At 47.9% G+C, this 20,471-nt stretch overlaps 1 protein-coding gene across 9 annotated transcripts in view; it reads left to right on the top strand.

Moving 5' to 3' along the window:
- Positions 1–20,471, top strand: part of HIPK2 (homeodomain interacting protein kinase 2) — a 220,197-nt gene that overhangs the window by 182,271 nt on the left and 17,455 nt on the right. For 6 of the 9 annotated variants that reach the window (XM_077997545.1, XM_028846369.2, XM_077997543.1 and 3 more), the window contains exons 12-13: positions 1,781–2,062; positions 15,494–15,741. In XM_077997545.1, the coding sequence (XP_077853671.1) occupies positions 1,781–2,062; positions 15,494–15,741 (530 nt within the window). Of the gene's footprint in view, positions 1–1,780; positions 2,063–15,493; positions 17,703–20,471 lie in introns of those variants that run through there. The other 3 variants (XM_077997549.1, XM_077997548.1, XM_077997547.1) reach the window with 2 other exon arrangements.

Genomic DNA, 20,471 nt, shown 5'->3' with positions numbered 1-20,471 from the left:
AACAAATACATAGGTTTATAGTAAGTACAAACAGTGGTACAATCTTACCAGTGAAACGTATTTACCAGTCCCTAGGAAGGAGCAAGCAATGTATCTGGCACTAGCTAGATAGAAAAATAAATCCACCTTTATTGAATTATTTTCATTTTACTGCCATCCCTTTAGCTAGAAGGTGCTAGAATCTCTAAAGACATATAAAAGTCTGAGTTTCGTTATACATTGGCGTTAGTCCCTCACTGCATAGATACTACAGGTTGAGCATCCCTAATCCAGAAATGCAAAATTGTCCCCAAATTCAGAACTTTTTGAGGATTGACATGATGCCATAAGTGGAAGATTCCACACCTGACATGTGGTCTCAGTCAAAACTTTGTTTCATGCACAAAATTATTTTAAAATAATGTATAAAATGACCTCAGGCTATGTGTATAAGGTGTATATGAAACAGAAGAATTTTGTATTTAGACTTGGGTTTCATCCCCAAGATATCTCATTATGTATATGCAGATATTCCAAAATCTGAAAAAAAACAAAAATCCAAAACACTTCTGGACCAAGCATTTCAGATAAAGATGTTCAACCTGTGCCAGAGTCAGTGAGGATCTAATGGGGAGGGGAGAAAGTATTTTTCCCCTAAAGTTACCAAAAATCACATTGGTTAATTTAGTAAGGAATTTCAAGTTGATCAAAATTAAGATTAAAAGGTCTCTTTTTAAGAGTGCTTTTTCCTCTTACACTTTTCCAAATTTTCTATTACAATTTAGACTGAGCCTGCCATGAGGCTCCACGAGACAAAATCCAGAAAAATCATTTTTAAGGTTTTTAGCAATTATATGCACACAGATATTTTTGATGGTCATGTTCTTTTTCCAGAGGAGGAAAGAAGGAAAACTGAACCATTAGTCACCAAGGTTAGGTCCTTTAGATCCTGAAACTCTTGGCCGGGTGCAGTGGCTCACGCCTGTAATCCCAGCACTTTGGGAGGCCGAGGCGGGTGGATCACGAGGTCAGGAGATCGAGACCATCCTGGCTAACACTGTGAAACCCGTCTCTACTAAAAATACAAAAGATTAGCCGGGCGAGGTGGCAGGTGCCCGTAGTCCCAGCTACTCGGGAAGCTGAGGCAGGAGATTGGCGTGAACCCGGGAGGCGGAGGTTGCAGTGAGCTGAGATCGTGCCACTGCACTCCAGCCTGGGCGACAGAACGAGACTCTGTCTCAAAAATAAAATTAAAATAAAATAAAATAAAATAAAATAAATAGATCCTGAAACTCTTAAGGAATAAATGTTTCAGTAGAATAACCATTAGCAAGGAAACCAAAGCTTGATGTGGCAAACACCAGTTCTTCCACCACCCCCAAAACAAGACTTAAGTACCTTTGAAGGGATGACACAAGACAGAGCTCAGAAGTAGGGCCTTGACCCTGAAGGCAAGGGACTGTGTTGGAGCAAACACAATTGGAATCCTGGCATGACATCTGCTCCTACAAGACCTGTAGAGACTGGGGCACAAGAGCCCACTCCCTGCTCCGAAAGCCCTGGCTGCTCCCTTTGTCCTGCTGGGAGCAGGCATGTAGATCCAAACCAGAGCCCAGAGAAGGCCTGTGTAGCTGCTCACTGAATGATCCCATTCCCAGTCACAGATGGAGACTCATTGTCCAGCCGCTGACTTGTTTTACAGAGATTTGGCAAAGCAGGTGTTTCTAGGCAATTGGGCTCCTTCGAAGGACTTGTGGGGCCTGACCTTCCTCTGTGTGCGAGTGTGGTTTTCTCATTACAGAAATGTCTCCACCTGTGAGGTGTCCTCCTCTCAGGCCATCAGCTCCCCACAGCGATCCAAGCGTGTCAAGGAGAACACACCTCCCCGCTGCGCCATGGTGCACAGTAGCCCGGCCTGCAGCACCTCGGTCACCTGTGGGTGGGGCGACGTGGCTTCCAGCACCACCCGGGAGCGGCAGCGGCAGACAATTGTCATTCCTGACACCCCCAGCCCCACGGTCAGCGTCATCACCATCAGCAGTGATACGGATGAGGAGGAGGAACAGAAACACGCCCCCACCAGGTGAGGCGGTGCCACCTTAGCCTTCCAGGAAGGAGCCGGGAGGGTTTGCATTGTGTGTGGATCTGACCATCTTCCATCATCAAACATAAGGATCCCTCTCTTCTGACCCCTAAAGTTTGGTTTTGCCATTTACTGTGGTCCTAAAGTTATTTCAAGAGAATGTCAAACAGGTTTTCCATAATTGTTTAAAACCAAAATAACGTTGAATCACTTTGGTCTTAAAAAATAATTATAGGCCCTATACATTTGGGGAACTTGAGACCATAAAAATCGGGCACACAATGCCAGTGTATTTCATCCTCTGTAAGTTTAAAAGTCTCTGCCTCAAGCTAGTGAATTTATTCCCAGTTGGTCAGGATACTTCTCTGACATTGCCTTGGCTCACTCAGAAGACGAAGTAATTGTCCAATTAATCAGAAATTTCCCTGTGTCTGATTAACCTAATCTTTCAAAATTGCCAGTTGGCTCTTCACCCAGAGAGCATTACTGTTTATCCCAAAGTAATAATAATTCATTTTAGTCTTTGTGTGCTTCCTGGGGAGAGGGAAGAAATCTTTATTGTATTTACAAAACTATTAACCCTGGCGCCAGAGCCTCTTTTTCTGTACTGCCCAGCCAGACTTCAGTAAAATGTGGTTTTTGTTTGGGCCACTCAGCTCACGTTCTGAGAAACCCTTCTAGAACAGTTGTCTTCCTGGCCTTCTGCACCCCTAGAGTCCCTGTGGCCTTGTAGAGCCCAAAATCTCATGACTCCACCCTACTGGCTCCTTTGCATTGGGACCGAGAGCCAGGGAAGGGAGGCCTGCCCCTCCCAAGCCCAGCGCTGCCCGTCAGCACGCATCCCGCAGCGGGATGTGAACTCTAATTCACAATTAGGCTCGAATTATTAATTCCTGATTGGATACAATGTAACTAATTAGTAATCACAAATCCTTTGATTAGATAATAAATTCTCACCTTTGAAATCATTACAAAATGTATAGAGAGACTGATGAAAACATTCTCATTATAACTATTCCTGCATGGGACATTCCCTTCCGTCTTTATAATGAAGTCCAGTGGTTTTAGTTTGTTGCCGGGTGGGGTTAGTACATGTCTCTTTCAAGTGTCCTCTTCCCACCAATTAGGTACAGCCTAATTGTCATTGTCTTTTGGAGAAGAATGTAGTGGAGCACTTGTGGCCGTAGCATTGTGCCAGGTGCCAGAGGGGACCCAGGTCAAAGTTCCAGGCACAGCACTGAATACGTTGGCAGCCCAGGACTGCCTTACTCCCCATCTGCGTAGTCCAGAACTGGCCTCAGGTCCCTTTTTAATGACAGCCTCAAGTTGAGTCAATGGGCCATTCTCTACAGTGCCCCACCCCACCACCCAGGAATACTGTCGGTTCAGTCCTCGAGTGGGCTCAGTGGTCTCTTCACAAAGGGGATGGCCCTGCCCAGCCCCAGACCAAAGCCTGGCCTGGAGCAGCCACCCACACGTGGGTAGCCTTGGTCATCAGAAGGGCCTAGCAGCCTTGCCCAGCCCTTTGCCACAAATGGAGGAAAGCAAAAGCAATTTAAAATCTGACAATCAGCTAGATTGGAATCTCATTCCTAACGTATGAGATCTGAGTTGACACAGACTCTCAACATCTGTGCCCAGGAGAGAATTGAATAGCGTGTCTGAGAAGGAGGATGAGAGAGCCGTCTCTCCACCAATCAGACAGCTGACAGGGCTGAGAGTGGAACGCAAAGCCCGAGCATGTCCCTGCCTCCGTGGCAGCCCCTAAGGCCCCCAGAAGGAAATGATAGAACCAAGAGGCTGGGCAGCAGATGAGGACCTTCATGAGAAGAACTCAAAGAAACCTAGGAGTGGGAGCCAGGTGCACAGGTGAGGGACAGCCACAGACAGTAGCAGTGGCCACTGAGTCCCACAGCATCCTGCAGTGAAGAGTGGCAGGGACTGCCAGCCTGCCAGGGTCATGAAAATGTGCCGGACACATCAGGCTGAATAGGGAAGCTGCAGACGGAGGCTAAGGAGTCATCCAAAAGGCTTCAGCTGTCCTCAGTTGTGACTGGGAGCTCCCAGAATAATGTTTTCTAGAGAGATCCAATGGCTATTGCCTTAGAAAATGTCTTCACACTCAAGAAGGTAGGAAAGTGTATTTGAGTCTGAGTAGGATAAAACAGAAACCAGTAGCTGTTTTATTTATAGAGAAACCACTGTGTAATTGTGATCACATTATTGTGACTACATTTTGGAATGAGAAAAAAAAATGTGGGGAAATATGATTACTTGTTCTTAGAAGTCAGAATTATCATAAAATTTAACACAGTCGGTATTTATTGGCCCCACTAGTGTAAGATATTATGCTGGGAACTGCAGGTGTTACATAAATAAGGTAGACAGTCTGTGTCCTCTTGAGGTTTGCAGGGTAATAAGCAAGACGAAACACATACAAATCATTATAACACAAAACAGAGTATCAGTCCCATAAAAATGAGCAAAGTACCATGGGGGACTCAAAGGGAAAAAGCTTAAGGGAATAGCAGGGGAGGGGGCTTTGAAGGCTAAAGGTCTCGCAGGTCCACACCGTAGAGGAGGTGGGGTTGCAAATTCAAGTGAGGGGATTGATGGGACAGAGCCTCTGAGGCAGGCGAACAGGATCAAGAGCCCTGTGCAGGAGTTTATCCAAAAGGGGCTTCAGGATGGGAAGGGGGTTGGGGAGGGATCTCCCCTTAGATGGGGGTGGTCAGCTTTGTCAGGAGATACTGAGGGGCTCAAGGGGAAGCATCAGTCCTGGGAAAACAAGGATGCACCCCCAAGTGCAGCCACATGGAGGGGTCACCTGTCCCCTCTCCAGCTGAAGAGCTTCCCCAGCCCTTCTGTGTCCCAGCTGGAGCAACGGAGACCTTCCCTCCTACATGTTGATCATCCTCGTTCCCAAGCCTGATTTCTCCTGTGCTGTGGGCATGTTGATTCCCACCTTCTGTGTTCCCAGCCTCGTTTTCTATTTGCTACTTACCCCAGTGCCAGTCCTGTAACTTTGCCTGAAATACTGGTTAATTCCCCTAACATGGCTCAGCCTCAGCTTGGCAGCCAGAGTCAGGCAGCCAATGACCTTCAGACGGATGGCAGTGCCTCCACCACCAAAGGGGCTTTTAGACCTGATTGAGGGTGTCACTAAACCTCTAGGACTAGATGATACAGCCTAGAATTTTTAAAAGAAGGCCAAGGCAAAATCATTATTCCTGACCCCACGTATGTGGCACTGTTAGTTGCACAGCAGATGGCTGGCTAGCAGCTCCACTCGTGAGAACTCCAGGGCATGTTGCAGCCAGATGCTGGGAGACGCTGAGCTAAAGACGGGAAAATCATAGCAAACATACACCGGATGTTGCACCCGCACTAGCTCCTCCATCATTTGATGGGGCACGCGAGGCTGGTATTCCTATTCTCATTTGATAGATGAAGACACTGAGGCTCAGGAAAGGTAGGTGACTCACCCAAATTGATAAAGGTTCTAAATAGCAGAGTTGGGACTCAGGTGCCATGCTCTTGAAGAAATGGCAAACTTAATAACCGGCAAAAAATAACTGATTTCAGTTATTCATTCAACAAATACAAATTCCATCCTGCTCCCTCCCGTGACTACCACCATGCCGTGGTGGCACCCACTGTGTGCAGGGCACCATGCCAGGGCCACAGGGAGTCTAGAGTGTTGTCCACTGAGCCCCCTCTTGGTGCTGGGCGTTTGTCAGGGTGCTGGAGCCATGGCACTGAGAAGGGCAGAGTCAGCTCTTTTAAAAGTAGGAAGGTCAGGGAAGAGCCAGGGACTCCTTTTCAGTGAATTACTGTGGACTAGGGGACTCTGGTCATGGCTAGAGAATTGGCCAAAAGATGAGACAAACAGATATTGTTCTGGGTCCCCCAGGATTCAGTAGTAGAACTGGTCTTCTTTTAAATATTTATAGACAATTTTGATTAGAAAAGCATTTAATTGTCTACACATACTGAACAAGCCATCTTTTCTCTCCTGGACTCTCTTGGACGGTTTATAGGTACACGTCTCCTGATCCAGAACCCCTGCTAACCTTACCTTGTGCTGAAATGGTCTTGTAAAGGCTGTAACATACAACCTTTAGTCATTAGGGTAGTTTTTTTTTTTATTTTTTTTTTTATTTTTTTTTTTTTAGTAAGAACTGGAGACAGTGTCTCACTATGTTGCCCAGTCTGGTCTTGAACTCCTAGGCTCAAGCAATTCTCCTGCCTTAGCCTCCCAAAGTATTGGGATTGCAGGTGTGAACCACCATGCCTGGCCAAGAGTAATTTTTTAAGTGTGTAAACCAAAGTGGCTTGTGTCAACTGATCAGCTAGAAATGATTTTGTCCAGCTCCATTATTCACTCATGTATTCACTCATTGAGTTACCTGGATGTTTCTGGTGGGTGGGTTGTTTTGCTTCGGTCATCAAGGCCCTCCTGCAGGCTGCACTTTACTGTGCCTGTGTAAGCAGCCACTGTTTCAGCCACCGTTACCAAAAATGAAAACTTTAAGAAAAATGATTCATAAATATCACTCAGTATTTTAGATGTAGAAACAGTTACTTAGGTCACTCTTAACATGTTTATATATAAAAAAAATTTGACCTGAAATGTTTTCCTTCTTTATACTAAGATGAAAGTCTAGAGAAATTATTATAGATAAAGCAAGGTTAGAAAACTGATAAACTGCTGCTCAAATTACTTTGACCTGAAAAATTAACATCTACTTAACAGAGGGAGCAAAACCCACACACACTCATTTATTATTTTATGGGCAAAAAACCCAAAGTGGGATTAGCCTCCATGGCTACCTATAACCATATAGCTTGCTCCATCCTGCCATTGGTTGAGAAGCTACTTACAGCCAATCTCCTGCCGTGCTTATGGGGACGTGGGAATCAGGCTTGAGTGAAGGAACAAAGGAACCCAAACACACAGTGCCATTTGAAGGAACTTTGGTGTCTCTCCATTTTGAGTACAATGCATCCCCAGTTGAAAGCTACTTCAGTCATGTGACTCACCTGGAGAGATGATGGAAGGATCTTTTGTCCAGCTGACTTTGCCACACCCTCTTTACAGGGCTCCATTTAAGACACTCCAGTGGGTTGAGTGGAATGGTTTAGGGGTGTATTTTGAAGAAGAGACACTCCACCCTACTGTCCCCAGCTGCTGTCACATTACAAAGCTGTCACTGATGTGCCACAGCTTCCTGGTTTGCTCCTGGCTTTCCACAGGGAAGAGGGAGGAAGAGGGGTGGGAGAGGGTTGGATACCATAGGGCAGAGTGGTGCTCAGTGGATAGATTGAAGGTGATTTGGAGAGATGAGTCCTAATCACCCAGGCCAGTTGGGAAGAGAGAGACTGGGCTTCAGAAGAAGATGGAAGGAGAGCAAACACTTCCTTCCGCTGCATCTGATGGGACAAGGATGAGGTGACTACTCCTGGCTCCTTCCATGACCCTGTTTCTGATTTCTCTAGAAAGTAGTCATATAAAAAATGATCTTACTGGTGATATATGTGTGTTTATATATACACGTGTAGACATAGACATAGACATAAATATGCAGATAATACAATTTGAAAGGAGGAGCCAGGCATGGTGGCTCACACCTGGAATCCCAGCACATTGGGAGGCCAAGGTGGGAGGATCACTTGAGGCCAGGAGTTTGAGACCAACCTGGGCAACTTTAGCAAGACCCTGTCTCTACAAAAAAAATTTTTAATTCCCCAGGCACAGTGGCATGTGCCTGTAGTCCCAGCTACTTGGGAAGTGGTACCAGCAGTGGCACGTGCCTGCAGTCCCAGCTACTTGGGAAGTGGTACCAGCAGTGGCACGTGCCTGCAGTCCCAGCTACTTGGGAAGTGGTACCAGCAGTGGCACGTGCCTGTAGTCCCAGCTACTTGGGAAGTGGTACCAGCAGTGGCACGTGCCTGTAGTCCCAGCTACTTGGGAAGTGGTACCAGCAGTGGCACGTGCCTGTAGTCCCAGCTACTTGGGAAGTGGTACCAGCAGTGGCACGTGCCTGTAGTCCCAGCTACTTGGGAAGTGGTACCAGCAGTGGCACGTGCCTGTAGTCCCAGCTACTTGGGAAGTGGTACCAGCAGTGACACGTGCCTGTAGTCCCAGCTACTGGGGAAGCTGAGATGGGAGGATTGCTTCCACCCAGGAGTTCGAGGCTGCAGTGAGCTCCGCTCACACCACCATACTACAGTCTGGATGGCAGAGTGAGACCCTGCCTCTAAAAATAATAATAATCATTTGAATGGAATGTATGTGCCATATTAAAATGAAGTTTTTTTTCTCTCTGATGACTGTAAGTCAGCAGGTATCAGGAAGGAACACAGTGGTCTGGAGGCACACTGGAATTACCAGCGTGAGCCACTGTGCCCAGCCAAAAGTAGTCATATTCTTTACCACATCATCTTTCCATGATGATTAAAGGAGATAACACATATAAAGCACTTTAAGCCGTAGGTTAGTATGCATGCAATAAATGTTACCTGTACTTAATAATCAGCATCATAGTAATAGAACATATAGCATTGACTATGAAATCAGAAGGGTGAAAGAAGTTATTGGAGGAGATGAGTTTTGACCCTGGTCTTGAAGGATGAAATTGACTCATATTAGCAAATAGAAATCAGAGACACATTCCAGATAAGACTCTACAGGGAAGGGGTCACAGGTTATATCTGATCTTCTCCCAGTGTTTTCTCCTTTAGGGATTGCTTTACTTTTTAGCTCCTTATTTGTTTTCATCATTTTGAAATGATGAAAATTATCTATTGCCATGACAACATAATGCAATTGTGAACTCTGACAGCTTTGTTCTTTATTCAGAAGTGATGTTCTTTCAAGCCCATTTCAGCAAATATTTCTCATTCTGCTCCTATTGCTATGTCTCTCACTTGCATTAACCAACTCATAATGGGATTGATAAGCTGTCAATAATAATTAGATGCAATCATGGAACGAATCCCAGTAGTATCGATAGATACGAGCCTAAAGAATCTGCAGTAGTCATCTCAAATATGTGCTCATTTCTAAAGTGACTCATTTCACAGCTTCCCATTAGTTCTCTAATCTGCATAGTGTGTTCAGGTAGAGCGCAGAGCTTTCTCACAATGGAAGAGATGAAAAACAGCTAGCAAATGAATTCACCTTCTGCGAATAAATGTGCCACTTGTAAATCCAAAAAGGTAGGCAAATCAGCATCAAGCTGTGCCGTACATATTTGCTCATTAAGCTAGGGGCTCCCCAGCTACAACAAAGGGATGGGACCCAGGAAGGGTTTATAAAGGTTTTATCCCACACTCCTTGTAGATAACTAGACGCTGACATGCAGATTCTTCAGTCTCTTTGGTGGGAGGCTCACTACCTGTTGGGTTTCCATCAAGTAGATGGCCCTCAGTTCTCACAGGTCACCCAGGCCAAGCTGTCCGCTCTCACAAGACTCATGCCAGAAAGCCATTCTTCAGTGATAAGAAGCTCAGTGACTCATGAAGTGGCTATTGTGTCTTGAGATAATTCTAGTTAGAAAATTCTTTTTCACGTTAAGCTGAAGCTTCTCCACAATTTCCACATTTGAGTGAAGAGCTCCAAATATGCCCAATTGGAATTTTACTCGAGGACAGATTACAGTTTAGCCAAAATTAGTGTGTGTTTTTGTCTTTTTGTTTTTTTTTTTTTTTAAATTGCTCATTTTCTAAACTACTCAGATCCTAAGGAAGATATGATCAGCAAGAACTGGCCAGATCTGGGTCTATATGTAAAGTACATCTACTAAAAGGATCTCTTTCCTCCCCAGATTAGGGCTAGACCATTCCTATTTGAAAATGTCTCTAGGAATCTTTCAGAGATCCTCACAATGGCTCCTTTAATGCCATGAGTAATCTCTCTCAATGAGTTTCGGAGCAGGTTGGAGCTGGATGGATGTTACAGGTTATCCAGGACACTGTCCAGAGCCACACCAGTAAAGGAACATCAGAGCTAGGACCCAGCGCCAGCTCCCAGGACACATTTGGGAGTCAGCCTGCATCCTCACCTGGGGTCCTCTGCCCACAGAATGTGCACCTGCAACAGAACATGTCTGTGTTTTGTGAAATGACCAGAGGCATGTTCATCATTCAGGAGTACCTGTGCCTGAAACTGAGAGTGAAGGGCAGGGCAGCACCATCTCCTCCTCACCTCCCCTCAGGAACCAGCAGCTGCTCCCAGTCATGGCTCCCAGCTCTTCCCCTGGCCCTCAAGCACTTTGAAACAGTGCCGGGTGGGAGGAGTTCCCTTATTACACAAGAGACTGCAGCAGACCAGTTGTTTCCCATTACTCCCCACCACTCATCCCAGAAGACAGCTGCAGGTTTCACTGCCCTTGTCTTGTTAAGGCAGCTCTCCTTCCTTCCTGCTCCCTCCTTGTCCTCAGCCTCCTGTGTCTCCCTGCTCTCAGATCCCTCCTCCCTACCTCCTAGCTCAGAGACCTCCTGGAGTCCCACTTCCTAATTCTTTTTTTTTTTTTTTTTTTTACTTAATTTATATTTATAAAATATGTTGAGATACTGTTTTTTGTTATTGGTAGACAGCAATCTTTTTTTTCTTTTTTAAGACGGAGTCTGGTTGTGTCACCCAGGCTGGAGTGTAGTGGTGCGATCTCAGCTCACTACAACCTCACTTCCCAGGTTCAAGCAATCTCCCACCTCAACCTCCCAAGAAGCTAGGATTACAGGCATGTGCCACCACAGCCAGGATGTTTTTTTTTTTTTTTTTTTTTTTTTTTTTTGCGGCGGTGGAGCGTGGTGGGCAGAGTCTCACTGTCGCCCAGGCTGGAGTGTGGTGGTGCAATCTCCACTCACTGCAACCTCCACCTCCCATGTTCAAGCGATTCTCCTATCTCAGCCTCCCTAGTAGCTGGGATTACAGGTGCACACTGCCACGCCTGGCTAATTTTTGTATTTTTAGTAGAAACGGGGTTTTGCCATGTTGGCCAGGCTAGTCTCGAACTCCTGACCTCAAGTGGTCCGCCCACCTTGGCCTCCCAAAGTTCTGGGATTACAGGTGTGAGCCACCATGCCCAGCAGATTTTTTATTTTTAGTAGAGACAAAGTTTCACCATGTTGGCCAGGCTGGTCTCAAACTCCTGACCTCAAATGATCTGCCTGCCTTGACTTCCCAAACTGCTAATTACAGGTGTGACACACCGTGCCTAATTATTTTTATTTATTTTTAATTTTTTTTTTTTAGAGTGGGGGTCTCTTTGTCACCCACACTGGAGTGCAGTGACATGACCACAGCTCACTGCAGCCTCAAACTCCAGGGCTCAAGCCATCTTCCTGCCTCAGCCTCCTGAGCAGCTAGGACTTAGAGGCGCACACCACCATGCCTAGCTAATGTTTTTATTTTTGTAGAGATGGGATCTCACTGTGTTGCCCAGGCAGGTCTCAAATTTCTGGCTTCAAGCAGTCCTCCCACCTTGGCCTCCCAAAGTGCTGGGATTACAGGGGTGAGCTACCGCACCTAGCTCCCACTTTGTAATTCTTGTACTGGATGTCAGTGCCCTCCCACTCTCTAGGTGTCTCTGCTGAGCCCTGATGTACAGCTGCAAAGTGCCCAAGACTCTCAATCTCTTTTGCTTTGTTGTTGTTGTTGTTGTTGTTGTGAGACGGAGTCTTGCTCTGTCGCCCAGGCTGGAGTACAATGGCACAATCTTGACTCACTGCAACCTCTGCCTCCTGGGTTCAAGTGATTCTCCTGCCTCAGCCTCTGAGTAGCTGGGATTACAGGCACCTGCCACCACGTCCGGCTAATTTTTGGTATTTTTAGTAGAGACGGAGTTTCACCATGTTGGTCAGGCTGATCTCGAACTTGTGACCTCAGGAGATCCACCCGCCTCAGCCTCCCAAAGTGCTGGGATTACAGGCATGAGCCACCTCACCCGGCCTGGACTTTGTTTTTGATGGAGATGTAATTCATGTACCATACTGTACAGTTCACCCATTGAATGTGCACAATTCAGTGGTTTTAGGCTATTAATTTTTAATTGTAAAATATATATAACAAATTTGACATTTCAACCATTTTTAAGTGTAAATTCAGTGACATTAATTATACTCATAATGCTGTATAGTCATCACCATTATCTATTTTCAGAACTTTTCCATTGCCCCAACCAAAAACTATACCATTAATCAGTAACTTCCCACTCTCCTCTCCCCTAGCCCCCAACCTCTAGTAACCTCTAATGTATTTTCTGTCTGTATGAATTTGCCTATTCTAGATATTTCATATATGTAGACTCAAACAATTTGTCCTTTTGTGTCTGGTTTATTTCATTTAATGTTTTCAAGATTCATCCATATTGCAGCATGTATCAGAACTTTTTTTTTTCTTTTTTTTTTTTTTTTTTGGAGACAGGGTCTCACTCTGTCACCCAGGCTGGAGTGCAGTGATGTGATCATAGCTCCCCGCAGCCTCAAACTCCTGGGCTCCCACCTCAGCCTCCCAAACAGCTGGGACTACAGGCACACACCACCATACCTCGCTTATTTTTTTAATTGTTTATAGAGATGGGTTCTTACTGTGTTGCCCAGGCTGGTCTTGAACTCCTGGCCTCAAGCAGTCCTCCCACCTCAGCCTCCCAAAGCACTGAGATTACAGGCATGATCCACCCCTCCCAGCGTTCATTCATTTTTATGACTGAATAGTATTCCACTGTATGGATACACCACATTTTCTATCCATTCACCAGTCGATGGACATTTGGGTCGTTTCCACCTCTTGGTATTTTGAATAGTGCTGCAGTGAACATTGGCTTACCTGTATCTGAGTACCTGTTTCCAATCCTTTAAGTACGTACTTAGGAATGGAATTGCTATATGGTAACTCTGTGTTTAGCTTTTTGAAGAACAAGCATATGGACATTTCACATTTAAACTGTCATAACTGGGAGGTGTGGGTCTGTATTAATTAAAATTTATCTACTTTAAGTTAACGTGAAGAGCCGTAAATATATGCAGCCAATTCATTCCTCACCTTCTTTTGAGTTGTTAGCAATTATCATCTGTACGATTCATCTGACAGTTAATCACGGAGGCTTTGTGACATCCATTATTCTCTCTAACTGGTTATTTTAAAGCTTTTACTATTTAACTTGTCATGTTTTTATACAGTGCTCCACTGAGATTTTAATCTCCTCGAGGGCAGAGACACATATTTCTTTGTATAGCAGCTATTCCCTGTAGTACCCCGCGTAGATCTCCAAGATATCATGAGTTTTAATTTTCTTTCATTTCAATCTTCTGGTTTATTCACAGGCTAGAAAAAGGAAACTTTTCCAGCAAGTCCTCACCCTGATAGAATTCTCTTTGCCTAGATAAGTTTTTTGCAAACCTGTTTTCACATGTTAAATAAGGTAACACAACTTGTAAGAAGAAGAATCATAGCAGCCATTATGGAATACTTATCATGTGTTGTGTATCATTTAAAGCACATGTGCTTGGCCGGGCGCGGTGGCTCAAGCCTGTAATCCCAGCACTTTGGGAGGCCGAGACGGGCGGATCACGAGGTCAGGAGATCGAGACCATCCCAACATGGGCTAACATGGTGAAACCCCGTTTCCACTAAAAAATACAAAAACCTAGCCGGGCGAGGCGGCGGGCGCCTGTAGTCCCAGCTACTCGGGAGGCTGAGGCAGGAGAATGGCCTGAACCCGGGAGGCGGAGCTTGCAATGAGCTGAGATCCGGCCACTGCACTCCAGCCTGGGCGACAGAGCGAGACTCCGTCTCAAAAAAAAAAGCACATGTGCTTTCTCACTTAGTTATCAAAACAAGCCTATGATACAGGTCCAATTGTTACCTACCTTTTACTGATGAGGCCACTGAATCACTGAGAGGTTAAATAGCTGCCCACCGCCCTGTCAGCAGCACATGTTGAAGTTAGATAGCTGACTGCAAGGTTCATGTTCTCACCCACAAACACGGTTAGGCACCCTGAACCAGAGAGGACAGTGTCCAGCCACTGGAAGAATTATCCAATCTAGATGTCAGGAGCACTGGGCTTTGGGGAGCAGGGCCAGCGCCTCCTGGGGACTGCACCTCACAGCTCCCTCAGCCTTCTGTAGCTCAGCAGCAGGGCTCTGTTCTTCTGTCCCTCCTGCCTGGCTGCTGTGGGCTCTGGAACTTGCCCACTTCCCTGCTGCCCCTAGGGTGGTGGAGATCCATCATGGGAAGAGCCTGACCTGGCTGTGTGGCCTCAAGCAGTATACCCGGAGGTGCCTGTGACTCTGAGGCTCTATAAATACCAGCGGCTTCTCTCATCCAATTAGCTGGAAACTGACCAGCTTGCCTAGGCAATTTTCATTTCTTAAAAATAAATGATCAATATATAAAAATAGATGCACACTCATCTTTAAAGCCTTATATAAGCACACAATAAACAATAAATTTCACATCCATCATGCCAGCAGCCTCTCACTGAGTTTGAAGACAGACAGAAGTAGTTCCCAAAGTAACCACACTAACTTAAACATCTCTGAACAAACATGCTGGCCAAGAGCCATCCAAAGCCAGTGCCTCCCTATTGTATGAAGTTCCACATGTAAGATGAAGGCCAGGGCGTCAGAGTGGCTTTCACACAGCATCAACGTGGCAGGGCCTTCCCACCAGGCCCCAGTGCAGTACCATCTCCCCCGATCCTTGGCCCAGGCAGTGGAAAAGCCACAGGTGGGCCTGGCTCCTGAAAAGGGGAATGCAGAGGTCCTAGTGGCCTGCACACAGCCCACAGAGCACACTCAGAGCAAGGAGAGGCAGAGGGTGTCAACTCCAGCTCTGCATTCTCCACGGCACGTCTGCACTGTGCTGTGTGGGTGCAGCCTCCTCAGAGCCTCACACTGCATCCCATTCCTTGGACATTCTGCGCCCTCCTGCATAAGCTTTGCCAGGCCGCAGGCACCAAAGCTAAACTTATGACATTCTTCTCCCAGCAAGGTTGACTCCTAACCCAGGTCCCCAGGTTGCTGGGTTCTTGCTGGTTCCCTCCTTGCTCAGATGTTCCATTCTGGTGGGCCCATGGGGGTTGTACACAGCTCTGGGCTGCAGGTGCCTCCCCTGCCGCTGTGCTGAGCTCTGCTGCACAGGAAGAGCCCAGGCCAGCCCCGAAGCATCGCACTCCCTAGTTTCCAGAAGCACCTGTGGGTCCAGCACCAGCCCCTTCTCCATGTCTTCACATGTGCCCCTGCTGCCGGCTACACAGGGGACATTTGCATGCCCAGCCTCTCCAGGGGGGTTAGGGCGAGCAAAAGCCCTGTTCCTGCCCTCTCCCCTCTGCCTCCCTCCCCTGCCCCAGGGCATGAAATGCTAGTTGGGTGTCTCACCTCATGGCCGCCTCCCACCTCTGACTTCTCCCTTTGCATTTTCAGCACTGTCTCCAAGCAAAGAAAAAACGTCATCAGCTGTGTCACGGTCCACGACTCCCCCTACTCGGACTCCTCCAGCAACACCAGCCCCTACTCCGTGCAGCAGCGCACCGGGCACAACAACGCCAACGCCTTTGACACCAAGGGGAGCCTGGAGAATCACTGCACGGGGAACCCCCGAACCATCATCGTGCCACCCCTGAAAACCCAGGCCAGCGAAGTATTGGTGGAGTGTGATAGCCTGGTGCCAGGTAATTTGGGGCAAGGACAGGACAGGAACATCTCCCTGGAGAGCGGTTTTCCTGTTTTTCTGCTGCTAGAAATGTTGCTGTATGGGAGCTAGTACAATAGAAAGTGTCCAGCCAGTGACTGCAGGCGATCCTCACCGAGGATGTTACTGAAGTAGCCAGGGGAGGCTTCTGCTTAACAGCACATTGTATAAGCAGCGTTTTCCTTCTTTAATTCTGTAATCAATACCTCTCTGCCTTTACAATGGCTCTGCTTCCAACTAGGTTGATTAATAGAAAATAAAAGCCTCCTGGTTCTTTATGCCCGAGCCTGGAAGAATACCTGGTCTGGGGAGTTTCTGGCTGACATCTAGCACCACTCCCTTCCAGGAAGCCCTGGTGGTCAGGTGGGCTTCTTGTGTAGGAAGAACCTCCTCCGAGTCTTGCTAGGGAAGGGTGAAATCAGCCCCTCCCAGCCCCTCCTTGGAATCAGCTGCCGGGCAGCGAGACCAAGCCGTGCGTGTTTCTCTGCTCACGCGCTGCTCTCTTCAGAGGACTCCTCCTGTCCCGCGAAGGCTTGTCCTGAAAATTGGGCCCTGGAATAAAGGCTGGGAACATAACCTGAATAAACTCAGCGGCTCACCGTAGATTTTGTAGCATCTATTTAGCATTTCCCTTGCTCATGCTCACAGTGGAATAATGTGGAGACTAAACCAGAAGAAATCTGCACATCCCGCTAATTCCGCCACGAACCACACCCAAGCCAGCCTGCACCTGCATGATGGCGCAACGGAAAAGGGAAGGAAAGGAAACGCCAAGAAGCTTTTGTCTAGATGTGAGCAGCTGTTACTTCTCAGGAGGATCTCACGTCTGACACCTGAGGTCGCTACAGGAACTGGGGACTCTTCCTGGGTGGTGACCACATGTAAGGCCCAGTGGGCACAGGCCCCATTCAGGGGCTGCCACTGCGGGTGAAGAGTGGAGGCAGGATGGGGTCATTAGGACTTTTCCAGCCCAGTGCCTCAGGCCAGCCTGCACGGTGAGGGTCAGCGCCCTGGGACGCTCTCCCAAGAGCTCGTGGCATTGCCTGGGATGGGGCCCCTTTTGCTGAGAGGCTCTGCCTGAAGGGGAGATGGTGACAGCTGCAGGCTCATGCTCCCTGCCGTCCACTTCCCAACCCAAGGCAGCATCACCCTTTCCGACATTTGTATCGGAAGTTCTTTTTCCCTGACTTTGGAGTTACCCCAGCTACCTTTCCTCTGAAGAAATGCTTGTGAAACACGGCTTCTCAGCACCCTGCTAAAACATCTCCGTTTTCAAGTCCTGGTCTGTCCCCAACAGTACCATCGTGACGATGCAGCCTCCAAGCAGCTTTGACGTCAGAGCCAGCGTTCCTGTGGGCCTGGGGGCAGGGGGTCGTGGTGCTCACGGTGTCCTGGCTGCTCCACAAGAAAGACACAAGCAGCACACAGCTCACACTGCGCTCTCTCGGAAGGAGGAGACCTTACCTGTGGGAAAAATGGAGCCACAGCAGCCACATGACAGGGCGAGCATTCTGGTTGACAGGGGCCAGACCGTACTTACTGCTAGGGTCTGGTGACCTGGGGACAGAGAACAGGCTGGAGCCCTCCCAAAATTAGGCACTCTGTGAGGAAAAGAAAATGAAGCTGTCCCTTCCACAAGGCTACAAGGACATCTCTCTCCAAAAACCATCTTTTTCCCCCCAGGGAAATATGTTGGTGGAAACCCTGCCAGGGAGCAACATTCTCTAGCAGTAACCAAAGGGCCCTGGGAGGCACCCGAAGTCATTCGCACCAGGAGCCAGGATTCCTTAGAGAGAGCTGCACACTTTTCAGCTCAGCTATCCTTTAAATATTGTTTAAAGCTATATGCAGCACACATTTTTAAGTTTAAAGATTTGCAAAGGATAGCATTTGTCTTGTATCATTTAAGTTCCTTAAATATATGTTTGTGCAAACCTCGAAGCTGCAGACTGAACTCATTCCATATGCAGGAGTGCTGCCTGTGCCCTCGCGAGCAGGGGCATTCCTCGTCTGGTGCCTGCCCTTCCCCAGCCAGTGGCGTTCAATACTCATACACACCTTTAGCTGCAGAACCATCCTAGGCTTGGAAAAGTCAGGAAAGCAGCCTTCCTCAGCTCCCTGGGGTGCGGTGATGCACACAGGCCAAGGTAGAGCCAGTAGCAGCTACCCCAGCTGCAGCGCCCAGAGCATGGGAGAGTTCAGGGCTCCCTCAGCCCTCTTAGGCCAGCATATGCGCTGCTGTTTCTCCGCCATACTCAGCCCCTCCTGTGGCTCTCAGCCTTTCAGTCCTTCTCAGGTTGGGGCTAGTGAAGTTTATTTTGGAAGCAACAGAATGAACTCTACACTGGCTTAAGACAAACAACTTACTGGAAGGATGCAGGGCTAAGGGGAAGTTCAACAACTAAGTCCCAGGCAGGGCAGGAGCCAGAATCCCTGGGACCTGAGCCCTGGGGGCCAGATGCCTGCTCTCTGAAGCTGCCTTCACCCGACTCACAGCCAGCAGCTCCCAGGCTCCCAGTGTCCCATTTCCAGGAGACCAGAATTGATTGTCCCAGCTTGGAGAGACTTTTGTTTTTTGTTTTTCGGAGAGGAGTCTCGCTCTGTCACCCAGGCTGGAGTGCAATGGCACGATCTCAGCTCACTGCAACCTCCGCCTCCCGCGTTCAAGCAATTCTGCTGTCTCAGCCTCCCAGAATAGCTGGGATTACAGGCATGCACCACCACGCCTGGCTAACTTTTTATATTTTAGTAGAGATGGGGTTTCACCGTGTTAGCCAGGCTGGTCTCAAACTCCTGAGCTCAGGCAATCCACCCGCCTTGGCCTCCCAAAGTGCTGGAATTACAGGCGTGAGCCACCACGCCAGGCCAAGACACCTATTTTTTGAGCCTCAGCTTTAACCAGGAGACACAGTTCAATAATGACACCAACAGTAGCTAAAAACTTAAATGCCAGATACTCAATACTTAAGCCCTTAGATGCCAGATACTAAGCATTCTATACCTGTTAACTCATTTAATCCTCATCACTGCCCTACCTGGAGCTGCCATGATTTTCCCAGTTTCCCAGGTTAAAAATGGAGGCACAGAGGGGTTGACCAGCCTTCCCAGAGCCGTGTGGCTGGGCATCCCGGAGGTCTGGCCCTGGAGCTTATCTGTGCTGCAAGCAACCCGCCCCCCAACTCACCTAGTGCAGACAAGGCCGCTGTAGCTGTTCTCAGGACAGGGGATCACGGAGAGTAGTGGACAAGGCATGACTGGAAAACTCTATAGAATGTTTCCTCACTGTTCCAAAGTGCACATTAGGAGGTTGACCTTCAGCATTAGCCCGTTGTCGCTTTGTCCATTGCCACAGGAGGAGCTACTATTATACTTTAATCTCTTGGTCCCCTTCAGGACGTCCTCCCTTACTTGGGGCTCTCGTCCTCTGAGAGCTTGGCAAGCTCTGAGCCAACCCCCATCTCCTGTCCCCATGCTGACGGTAGCATCAGGGTTGCATCACGCCCATTTCATCTAACATTCCCTGACCCCTTCGCTGATCCCTCGAGCTCAGTGTTTCTCCCTCAAATATCATTACCACAAAATGCCCAGGAAGTTGGAATAGAAGAAGTAGGTGACATGCACAGCAGGGCCCAGCTACCCACTGCAGAACAGGAATGGGGCTTCCCCCAACAAAGTGGCAGTGTGGCTGCGGAAGGTGAGAAGCAGGCTCTGCAGAGCCAGTGTTTGCAGCTTTCTATTTTTTTTTTCTACATTGAGTCCACAAAAATCCCTCCATCCGCCAGGTTTTGGGGGACCTTTGAGTCTACCGGGTTTGGCTTGGGCACAGTGTTGGGTCACAAGGCCCTGATTCCCAAATGCAGGTCTGTTCAGCCAGGGCCAGGCGGCTCTGGAGTCCTGGAAGGCTTGCTAAGAATACCAATTTCGGATTTCCCGCACCTACCCAAGGAATTCTGATTCAGTAGATGGGGTGGGAGGGGCCCCAGGCGCTAATACACGGTTGGATTTGCGGCCTCTGAGTTGCACCCACTGCCCCTATCCCCACTGAGGCAGCTCACCCTTCACTCAGAGCAGGGGGCTCTGTGGGTTTTGGGGTCAGGAAGGCCCCCTTCCACCTGCAGTGTGCACCAGAATCTCCTGTCCCCAGGTTTCCGGTTTTCCTTTGACCTTCTTGAGAGGCTGAGACCTCTAGAGGCACATTTCTCTCTTAATCAACAATTAATCAGCATTCTCTCTTGCTGGGCTTCAGCCTCAGGCATCTCCTCTTTGACTTTGATTTCATCGCCCTGGGATTTGTAATAGAATTGATCCAACCGAATTCAATCAAGGGCCTGGTCGTTTCCATGCATGGCTCATTAATATTTAGCACCCTCTGCCCCAAGAATGACCAAATTCTCTCCTTTTCCACTAACCACCCACAGGATACTTCACTGAGATGATATGAGCCTTCCGGTTCACCTAAGATGCTCAGGCCCCAAAATGAATGCTCCGAATTCTTGCGTCTGAACATGGGGTGTAGACCTGTCTTTGGACATCTTGCAATATGTTCTTGCTGCCTCTCCCTTAATATGAAACATTCTACCTGATTCATCCTTTGAATACCCCTACTTTGGGCAACTTCCTCAAATATGAACAGCTTTAGAGTTGGGGCTCTGTGGAACGACAGTGCCACAGTTTGGCGGATGACCGGATTCCCTGGCCAAAGCTCTTTCC

Source organism: Macaca mulatta, chromosome 3, assembly GCF_049350105.2.
Source record: "Macaca mulatta isolate MMU2019108-1 chromosome 3, T2T-MMU8v2.0, whole genome shotgun sequence".
Lineage (NCBI taxonomy): Eukaryota > Metazoa > Chordata > Mammalia > Primates > Cercopithecidae > Macaca > Macaca mulatta.
The sequence above is the reverse complement of the archived record's forward strand: the minus strand, read 5'-3'. Positions and strand labels throughout refer to the sequence as shown.